The following is a 10,741-nucleotide window of genomic DNA, read 5'->3' as shown; positions in this document are numbered from 1 at the left end:
TTGATAAGTTTAGACCCTGTATTGTTCCATCTTGGTTACAGAGACAGTGACTTTTCTTTTTTTATTCTTTAATAAATTCTTTTCTATTAAGCACTTGGTTGATCTTTCTTTGGGTGGATTCTCAGGGAAAGGGGAGGGGGAGGTATCCCTCTGTAGTTAAATCCCGGTGTCTCACCTAGGAAAAGGGAGGGGGGAGGAAGCAGGGGGGAATGGTTTATTTCTCCTGGGTGTAAGAACTCCATGGATTTGGGGCTCTTGGAATCCCCTAGGATTTTGGGGAAGGACTGTGTCTCAATCCACATATCTGATTGCGTGGTGGCAGCTTTTACTAGATCTAAACTAGGATTTTAGTTTAGAGGGAAACCAGTGCAGGTCCCCACATTGGAACCCAACAGCTCCAAGTGGGGGTGAGACCTATGACAACCCCTGACACATCCGCTGTGGGGCTGCTGCTTCTCTTTGCATGATCCCAATAAGCCCTACGAGACTTCCTCCCGGTACCCTCACTAGCCACTGCCCTCAGCGCCAGCCTTGGGGAGCTTCCTGTAATTAAGAGCAGCTGGTCCCTGGTTACTGTTAAATATCTATTGGGTTTTCGGGAAACGGGGCGGGCAAAGCCCGCCCCATGCTAAAGGATCCCCCCCCCATCCTAAGGGGAGGTTCCACAGGGCCTCAGAAACCCACTAATTGTGGGGGACAACTAATAAAAGAACAGGGACAGGAGTGCGGTCAAAGGGTCATAAGAAGGGAGCCTGACGGGGAAGCTGGGTCTTTATCTCCCCCTGGGACAGCAGCAGAAATTCTGGACTGTGATTGCAGAATGTGAGGTTGGTTCCTTTAGCCATGAGGCCCCTTTGAAACTCCCAGCCCTGCGCTAGCAGCTGAGTGGTCTCTGCCAGGCCCGCTGACAGGCAGCGGCAAAGGGGGCAATTGCCCAGGGGCCCCTCAACCCAGCGCGGGCCCTCAGGTCAGGGGGGATAGTCACGTGACTAAGGGTTCTAAGATAGGGGTCACTGGAACAGCTCTGAGAGAGACTGACGCACGGGGGGAAGCAGACATGGATTGGAGAGAGGTGGGGGCAGGAAAGACACAGAGAGGGGCTCCCACTGAATAAGATACAGCCGAAATCCTTCTGTATCAGGGGGTAGCCCTGTTAGTCTGTATTCACAAAAACAACCAGGAGTCTTAAAGACTAACAGAGTTATCTGGGCCTAAGCTTTCATGGGCAAAAAACCCCATTTCTTCAGATACACCGACTGGGAGAGGGGGTACCCCAGAAGTAAATTGCTGGCCCTTCTCTCAGCCACACACAAAGAAACTGAGTTCGCTCTCGGAGTCTCTTATAAGAAGGGAGATATGCAAATAGCGGTGAGAGTTTCCTGTTTAAAGCTGTCCCTCTCACTTCCACGGCTGCACCCGACAGACAATCCGCAGCCCCTGTCTCTGGGCACTCACCAGACAACCCCCCTGAGAACTCTCCTCTCCAAACACGGGACAATGAGGCTTTGGTTGTATCTCGTTCTCATTGCAGCAGCGTTTGAAGGTATTTTCTCCCTTCCCGTGTGTTGGATAGTCGGGAAATTGTTATTCTGTTTCCCTAGATACTCATGTTCTCCGTAAATCATTTTTATTCCCAGGTGTCCTGTCCCAGGTGCAGCTGGTGGAGTCCGGAGGGGATGTGAAAAAGCCCGGAGACTCTCTCCGCCTCTCCTGCAAAGCCTCCGGGTTCACCTTCGGTGACTACGAGATGAGCTGGGTCCGCCAGGCTCCCGGGAAGGGGCTGGAGTGGGTCGCCAGCATTTACAGCACCAGCATATACTACAGTGACTCGGTAAAAGGGCGATTCACCGTCTCCAGAGATGACCCCAACAGCCTGTTGTACCTGCAAATGACCGGCCTGAAGCCCGAGGACACCGCCCGCTATTACTGTGCGAGAGACACAGTGAGGGGAGTCCCGATACTGCTAATACAAAAACTCAAGATGCAGAATCGTCCTTCCGCCATTCGCCGCGCGGGGGCAGCACTTCCCCGAACAATCCAGCCCTGGGCACAGGAACGGGAGCTACAACCAGAGCGAAAAATCATCTCTCGTCAGGTTTGCGATCTCTGTCTTCATATATGATCACGTGGCCATAACAACTGCAACAACTTGACTATCACATGCCTACAGTGTCACTCGTCACACGCTGAACTAAACATGCACCAGAGAAATATTCGGGGACCCGATTGTTCAGTGTGATAATCAGAACTTGGGCTTCCAACGCTGCCTAAAAGTGATGAGTGTCCAAATGCTTTTGTTGTTTGTTGGGGGATGGGTAGAATTGCTCTCAAATTCCTCTGAAAAACAATAAAATGCCAGTGTAGCTCTAACACACACTGAAAAGGGTACAAGAGGCTCTAAACACCTCTAGACTCATCAGAAAAACAGATTCTCCCCCTGATTCTTCCATTTTCACTTCTCTCTAAGGGCCTGATCCAGAGTCCACTAAAGCCAGTGGTGGGTCTTTCCATTCCCTTCAACAGACTGTAGCTCATCCCTTACACCTGGAAGGATGGGAGGGGATTCAAGGGAGCTCTTTGTGCAGCAGTGTGGTCAGGATGGCTCCGCACTCACTGGGCGCTGCCCAGACACAGAGTTCACACCAGTCCGACTCCCTCCCTTAGAGCCACCGGCCAAATAACTCTGAGCATGCAGGGAGCGGGTTCGTGTCTCCTATAAGGAGTGGGATATGCAAATGGGGTGAGAGTTTTCTGTTTAAATCTGTCCCTCTCTCTGCCAAGGCTGCAGCCGGAGACAATCCATGGCCCCTCTGCTGTCTATGCAGTTACCAGCCAAACCCACCTGATAAAAGCAGCAAAGAATCCTGTGGCACCTTAGAGACTAACAGACGTTTTGCAGCATGAGCTTTCGTGGGTGAATACCCACTTCTTCGGATGCAAGACACCTTAGTCTATAAGGTGCCACAGGATTCTTTGCTGCTTTTACAGATCCAGACTAACACAGCTACCCCTCTGATACTTGCCACCTGATAAGTTTCCCCTCCAAAACCAGGGGAAATGAGACTTTTGCTCCATTTCATTCTCATTGAAGCAGCTCTGGAAGATATGTTCTCCCCTGAATGCCCTGAAGAATATTCAGTTGCTGAATATAACATCAATATGCTTTAAACTGCCTTTCAGGTGGCCAGCCACAGGTCCAGCTGGTGGAGTCTGGAGGGGGTGTGAAAAAGTCATCTTTGGAGACTACTGGATGAGCTGGGTCCATCAGGTTCCTGGCAGGGGCCTTGAGTGAATCTCTCGTATAAGCTACTAGGCTGGCAGTGCTGTACATTATGCCAGCTCGGTCCAAGGCCGATTCACCATCTCCAGGGACAATCCCAACAACCTGCTCTGTTTGGAAATGGCCACCCTGAAATTCAAGGACACTGTCCTGTATTACTGTGCCAGACACAAAGTGAGGGGAAGCTGCTGTGAGCTAGGACAAAACCTCCCCATGCAGTTGTGAGGAAGTGGGGGTTCTCTTGTTTTTTCTTGTTTTTTTAATGGTTTGCATGCAGAGGGGGTGGGACTGTTTCCCTGGGGGTTACTGGTTTAAGGAGATGATGGGCGAGGGAGTATGTTGCTACAGAGGACCAGTGAGGGAACTTGGGACCCCAGCCAATGGCCTGGAGAATTCATATCCCAGCAACTGTTCACCGGGAGGCCCAGCTCAGGAGTTGCAGCCGGTTCTGGACAATGGGCTGCGAAGAGAGGACCCCAGTGACCTAACCAGCTGGTTCCAGCGAGAGGGGACCAGAGGAGGGTTCAGAGAAGAGGAGGCCCAGGCCACCCTGTTTACATGGATGGAAGAAAATGGACAGAGGTGGGTCTTAGGGGGAGGTGATTTCAGATGCCCAGTTGGAAAACACAAGGGGCTCAGGGACTGGACAGAGGGAGTGGGCAGAGCCCCACCTGGATTCAGAAGAGATATAGAGGTGCTAGGCTGAGGGAGATCAGGCCTGAGAGCCCTGAGAGCTTCCTATGCTGTGTTCAGACACTCAATAAACCCTCCTGTTTTACACTGGCTGAGAGTCACTCTGGTCTAGAGAACAGGGCTGCATTATTCCCTCTGGGAGTGGAGGTCCTGGGGCTCCAGAGCTAGTGGGCTCCCTGAGGGGGCCCATGGCAAAAACCAGGTGTGTGAAGGCTCAGAGAGGTGCAGTTCCAGGCAGGGCCGGCTCTAGTTTTTTTGCAGCCTCAAGCAAAAAAAAATAAAAAATTGGCAGTCCACCCCCTTTTTTTGGTGGCTTTTACACACGTTGCGCATCACCTGACTTGCGGTGTTTTCCACTCTGCTCAGCAACGGCTGCTGATGGCTCCTTAACCTCATTCCAAGGGCATCTCTTGGACTCAAAAGAAAGACGGGGCTTGTATTCGTCACTTGGTTTACTGGGGGCAACTTGTCTTGTTAAAGGGGAATCTCTTTTGCATTTGCTCTTCTTTCAGCGCAGAACTTCACTTCCCACCCAGACTGGAAGCGAGATCAGAGAGTTTCACTCCTTAAAGTCTAAAACCCACCAGTGTTTCTTCCTCCCGCTTCTCCCTCCTTTCAGTAAAAGGCTCCTGGTGTCTTTCCCTTTCACCTTAATTGGAAGGAACGTCCCCTGACCCCCCCCCCCAGTCCCCGCTTTCCCATCAGCATCCTCCTTCCAGTGACCTGCTCCTGTAGCGAATGCCTCACATGTCTAGGGTCGGGAACTATCCCACAGATCAAAAGGGAAGAGTGTGGGGGGATTGGGGGGGAGGGGGAGGGATTAGGACAACAGAGTCTGGGGGCGCCACTCAGTCTGTCCCAGAGCCATGAAAAAACCTCACCCGGACAGTTCAGCTCCCGAATCTCTCTCTCCTCTTCCCGAGCACTAGCGGGGTTTGCATCCAAGCAGCTGTGAATTACACTCACTGCTGGGGATGTTTTTCTGTTTGTTGTTTTACCGCAGCCAGACAATAATCCGCACGAGTTACTGGAGGCTCCTTTGCTAGCAGGGCTGCACTTAAAGGCGCTTGGGTTTGGGAACCCTTCTCCCTCCTTTGCGCAGGGCCGGCTCTGGCTTTTTTGCCGCCCCAAGCAAAAACAAACAAACAAAAAAACTGCGCGGGGCGGAGCGGCGAAGGGGGGGGGGGGAACAAACCTGCCAGCCAGCCGAAACAGCAAAGGGTGGGGGCGGGAAACCTGCCGGTCAGAGCGATGGGGGGGGCGTGTAAAAAACCTCCCGGCCGGAGCAGCGAAGGGAAGAAAAATAAAAAAAAAAAAAAAGAAAAAAAATACCTGCGGGGCGGCGGGAGCGCGGGGGCAGGGGGACTCCCAGCCCTGCAGACCCCGGGCAGCGGAGTGCACACCCCAGCTGGCGGGGCGGGGGGGGGGGAGAGAAGGGGGCAGCCAGGGCTTCCTTAAGCAGGGCACTCCCCATGCGGCCCCTCCCGCCGCGCCGCCTGTCAGGAGGGCTCCGCGCCGGCGGGCGGGCAGGGAAGGACGCGGGCTGCGTGCCGGGCTTGCTGCAGCCCTGGCACCGCTCCCAGCATCTCCCCTCCTCCGCGCCGCCGCCCCCACCCCTACAGGGCGGCAGGAGCAGCAAACCAAAAAGAAAAAAACCTGCAGGGGCCGCGGAAGCGGCAAATCGCAAAAAAATAAAAGGATTGGAGGGAAGCCGCCCCTTGGAATCTGCCGCCGCAAGCAGGGAGCCGGCCCTGGTTCCAGGAGGCGGAGGAACTTAACCCCAGAGAGAGAGTGGACCCCCAAGAAGGGCTGTCACACTGAAGGGGTTCCCCCCAGGGACGGTAGGGGTCAAGAGTGGGCACGACCTGTGAGTCCGTGACAGTGGTGAGTAGGGAAAGTCCCAGCTGGTTGGAGTCTGTCACTCTCGGCACTGGAAACTCAAAAGAGAAAGCAACGTGTTCACTGCAAGGTGCCCTGCTCTGGCCAAATCTAGCTTCATACAAGGCACAGATCCAAAAGCCGGTCACCACCTGTCTGAAAGGGCTGGACCTGGACCTTCCCTTTTAAACTGTAATAAATTCTATGTGCAAATTAAAACTCCAGTTCTACACCTTCTTAAAGTCAGGGGAGATCGAACCTGATAAACAAAACCAGAAACACTGACAGCCCGAACAAGGCACAAGGCTACTTCCCAATGATGCTACCGATCATTGTGTATGTCTGTAATATTTGCTTGCAGATATTAAACAACTTATGTAACTAATCGACTCCCTGCCCTGCACATTGTCTCACGTCTATGGGCCTCATCAAATAACGCTCATCCAGCCCGTGTGAGAACCCCGGGTCATGGCACATACTGGATCTCATCCATCCAGCTCCATGTCTTGGCAGAATTCAATTAATCTACCTGGAAAGGGAGTTGCACGCATGGCTCACTCAGGGAGGTTGAAGGTTGAAAGGGGCTGTCAGCAGGTGCCCTAGGTAAATGGGCTCACTCTATCCAGGCCACAAATGGGCATTTCCTCTGTACTAGCAAGTGATATTTTACCAGATGATTTTGCTGGAGAAATTCCATAGATCAGACTTGCCCCAGGAAACGCATAAATTCAGACTTTGTCTCGCAGAAATGTGTGACTTGAATGATATTCGTATATCCAAACAATTTTTTTTCAAAACTAATATTATAAAAGATCTATCTATCTATCTATCTATCCACAAGTTATTTCGCTCAATACAGAGGTAAGCAGTGAAATATTAGTTGCCTGTGATATACAGGAGATCAGTTTAGACGATCCAATGGTCCTTTCTGGCCACAAATGCTGTGGATCTATGAATCTATGAAATTACTGTTAAGGCCTGTTGAAGTCAGTGGTTTGCAACCCTCCCAAGAAGAACGCCTGTAAAAGTCAATTGGAGTCTTTCCATTGACGTCAGTGCAAGTCATTGACTTCAGTGGAAAGAGACCCATTGACTTTCTACCAAGCTCTTATGAAAAGGGCATATGCAAATGATGTGATTAATTTTTCCTCTTTAAAACCAGTGATACCTCTGAGTAGTTTTCTGAGCCAGAATATATATATTCTCTCTGAGCCAGAATAATACTCAGAGCTCTCTGTGCAGTTACCATGTGCTCTTTCCCACCGAGAACTCCCTGCAGAGATAGGCAGGCAGAGATAAACAATGAGTGTGTGTGAGAAAGAATTTCCGTGACAGTGAGAAGGAGCGAGAAACTGTGTGTGTGTGTGTGTGTGTGTGTGTGTGTGTGTGTCTGAAAGATAGTGAGAGAAACAGGACATGTGAAAGAAAGAGTGAATGAGTGTGACAGTGAGATGAAGAGATAGTGAATGTGACTGAGACTGTGTGACAGAGAGACATGGTGAGAGAAAGAGAGAGAGAGAGTGTGCAACAGACAGATGGAGTCTGACAGTGCGAGAGATGAAGCGTGACAGAGATAATGCGAGAGAGAGAGAGACAAAGAGGTGGGGGAAACACACCCTTCACACTCAGATTTGTAAATGTTTTGAATTTCTCTGTATATAAATCACGATGAGATGATTTTCACAGACACACGGGAGGAGAGGTGCCCAATTCCCATGGAAGCCGGTGCCTAAACCCCTTTAGGGTCCTTTGAAAACCTCGCCCAGGATTCCTTGGAACAGGGACCATGCCCTGAACTCCAGAGATGGGACAGTTTTTAAAGGGGCAAGTCTTTCTTTCTTTCTTTCTTTCTTTCTTTCTTTCTTTCTTTCTTTCTGTTAGTAAACTGAAAACTCAAAATTTTAGGGTAAAAACTAAACATTTTTGGTTTTAATCTTTGCAATTTAGTCACATTAAAAAAAACCCTAAAATATTTTGGGTTTGTGGGATTTCACTTTCCCGATGAAAATCCTACATTTTATGTATCAGAGGGGTAGCTGTGTTAGTCTGGATCTGCAAAAGCAGCAAAGAATCCCGTGGCACCTTATAGACTAACAGACGTTTTGCAGCATGAGCTTTCGTGGGTGAATACCCACTTCATCGGATGCAAGTAGTGGAAATTTCCAGGGGCAGCTATATATATGCAAGCAAGAAGCAGGTTGGAGATAACAAGGTTAGATCAGTCAGGGAGGATGAGGCCCTGTTCTAGCAGTTGAGGTATGAAAACCAAGGGAGGAGAAACTGGTTATGTAGTTGGCAAGCCATTTACAGTCTTTGTTTAATCCTGAGCTGATGGTGTCAAATTTTCAGTATAGGGTGGTGTTAATGTGACCATCACTTATTTGCACCATGGTGTCTAGGAAGTGGACCTCCCGTGTAGATTGGTCCAGGCTGAGGTTGATGGGGGGGTGGAAGCTGTAGAAATCGTGGTGGAATTTTTCCAGAGTCTCGTTCCCATGGGTCCAGATGATGAAGATGTCATCAATGTAGCGTAGGTAGAGAAGGGGCATGAGTGGACGGGATCTGAGGAAGCGTTGTTCCAGGTCAGCCATAAAAATATTGGCATATTGCACACCTCAACTGCTAGAACAGGGCCTCATCCTCCCTGATTGAACTAACCTCGTTATCTCTAGCTTCCTTCTTGCTTGCCTACATTTTATATCTTTCAGTATTTTTTAACCAAAAGGTCTTTGGTCTCCCCTTGCCAAACTCAGAAATATTTTCATTTTTATTTTGATGAAACGTCTACATTTTCTGCAAACAAAAGACATCATATTTGCTACCAATCCTATTCCTTCACCAAATCATTCTTCTGTATCTATACCCTCGCCTCCCCCTACTGGAAGATACTTACACACTGGAGTGGCCAATAAGATAAGGAAAACCAATAACAAATTCATATTGTTTAATTAAAAAGGAAAACTTCCCTGTTGGAATCGCCAGGTCTGAGTCTGGGGAGAGACTGAGGCTCCTAGAACCAGGGGTTTGTATTTAAACAGGAACCCCTTGAACAGGGGTTGTTCAGTGGCTCTTCATGGACCACTCAGTACAACCCCACTGTGCAGAGCAGGTAACAGTCTCTGGAGATTCTTCCGGAACTTGTTCCACCTGCACCTGAGCTCGCTGATGGCTGCAGCCACGGCCACCTATTGCTGTGCGAAAATGGCCTCCACGCCATGGTACGTGCTACAGCTAAACCCTTCTCATCGCCAGACAGGGGCAGCATCTCTCAGCTTTGCAGGAGCACCAGAGCACCGCAATGCCCTAGAGCGAATCAAACACGAGGGGGAGACGGTTATCTCCATTTTTTCATGGGCGGGGGAGGGTTCGCCCTGGCACAAGGAGTGAAATGATTTGCCCAAGGGCACACACTGGAATATGAATACAACCCAGGATTCCTGTCTCCCAATCTAGCCTGCTCTAACCGCTAGACCCCACTCTCCATCCACAACTCCAAATAGAAACAGAATCAGCGATCTGGCTCCCGTTCCTCCTGCTCTAACCCACAAGACCCCACTCGCCTTCTACAGCAGGGAACAGAACAGAACAAAGGGTCCTGATGTCCAGCTCCCTCCCCTAACTGGGAATGAAATGCAGGACTCCTGAATTCTACTCTCCACTGTTCTAACCTGCTGGACACCAACTTTCCTTCCAGAGCTCAGAACAGAAGAGTCCCACTGCTTCTTATCTCTAAATTGTAGAAACAAACGAGAGGATAAGGCTGAATATTTTCGAAGAGCACAAATCTCCCAATGAAGTAAACCAAAGCTGGAGAAAGGATCATTTTGTGGTCAAGGAACTGACTTAACAGTCAGCAGAGCTCGGTTCAGTTCTTACCTCCGGCACACGCTGCCTGTCCGATTCTGGTCAAGGCCCTTAAATCTGTCTCTCTCCCCGCCCAGGCTGCACCCGGAGAGGCAATCCGCAGCCCCCTGGCTCTGGGCTGTTCGCAGAGACTCTCCCATAGAACTTGCCCCTCTCAGACAAGGGAAAATGAATCTTTGGGTCCATTTAGTTTTCACTGTAGCAGCCTGGGAAGGTATTTTCCTACCCGTGAACACATTGCAGAATCAAAAGATTTATTGTTCTACATCTGTTTTCTAAGTGTCTGTTTATTCGCAGGTGTCCGGTCCCAGATCCAGCTGGTGGAGTCCGGAGGGGATGTGAAAAAGCCTGGAGACTCTCTCCGCCTCTCCTGCAAAGCCTCCGGGTTCACCTTAAGCAGCTACTGGATGAGCTGGGTCCGCCAGGCTCCCGGGAAGGGGCTGGAGTATGTCTCTGAGATTAGCACGGATGGTAGCACCACACGCTATGCAGACTCCGTTAAAGGGCGATTCACCATCTCCAGGGATAATTCCAACAGCCTGGTGTACCTGCAAATGACCGGCCTGAGAGCCGCGGACACCGCCCGGTATTACTGTGCGAGAGACACAGGGTATGGCTACACTTACGGTTTGCAGCGCTGGTAGTTTGCAGCGCTGGTCATCCAGCTGTGTAGGAGCAGCGCTGGTGTGTGGCCACACTCACAGCTACCAGCGCTGGTGTGTGGCCACATTTGGAGCATTTGCAGCGCTGTTGGGAGTGCTGCATTATGGGCAGCTATCCCAGCATTCAAGTGCACCAACGTGCTTTTCAAAAGAGGGGGGTGGAGGGTGGTGTACTGTGACAGGGAGCGGGGAAGATAGAGAGAGTGGATTTTTGGAGCCAACACTGAGTGTTAGCTTCCTGGATTGGAAAAATCACAAAATGTTCATGAGCCCTTAGTCTTAACTCTAATTGCAAACAGCCTGCCTGTTTGCTGTGATCAGTGTTTGTTTTTTTAGATAAGCAGTTCAACGGAGCGATCGGCTC

The 10,741-nt window shown here is 50.4% G+C and overlaps 1 gene segment (V, D, J or C); it reads left to right on the top strand.

The window, feature by feature from the left end:
• Positions 1-1,497: 1,497 nt before the first annotated feature.
• Positions 1,498-10,341, top strand: LOC123347527 (the record flags this gene model as incomplete). The annotated part of the segment is given in 2 exon segments: positions 1,498-1,543; positions 10,013-10,341. Coding segments are annotated over 2 exon segments (375 nt in total), but the record flags the coding sequence as incomplete, so codon positions are not given.
• Between the last annotated feature and the right edge of the window lie 400 nt (positions 10,342-10,741).

The sequence above is a fragment of the Mauremys mutica genome, chromosome 13, assembly GCF_020497125.1.
Source record: "Mauremys mutica isolate MM-2020 ecotype Southern chromosome 13, ASM2049712v1, whole genome shotgun sequence".
NCBI lineage: Eukaryota > Metazoa > Chordata > Testudines > Geoemydidae > Mauremys > Mauremys mutica.
Note: the sequence above shows the minus strand (reverse complement) of the source record. Positions and strands in the feature narration are given on the sequence as shown.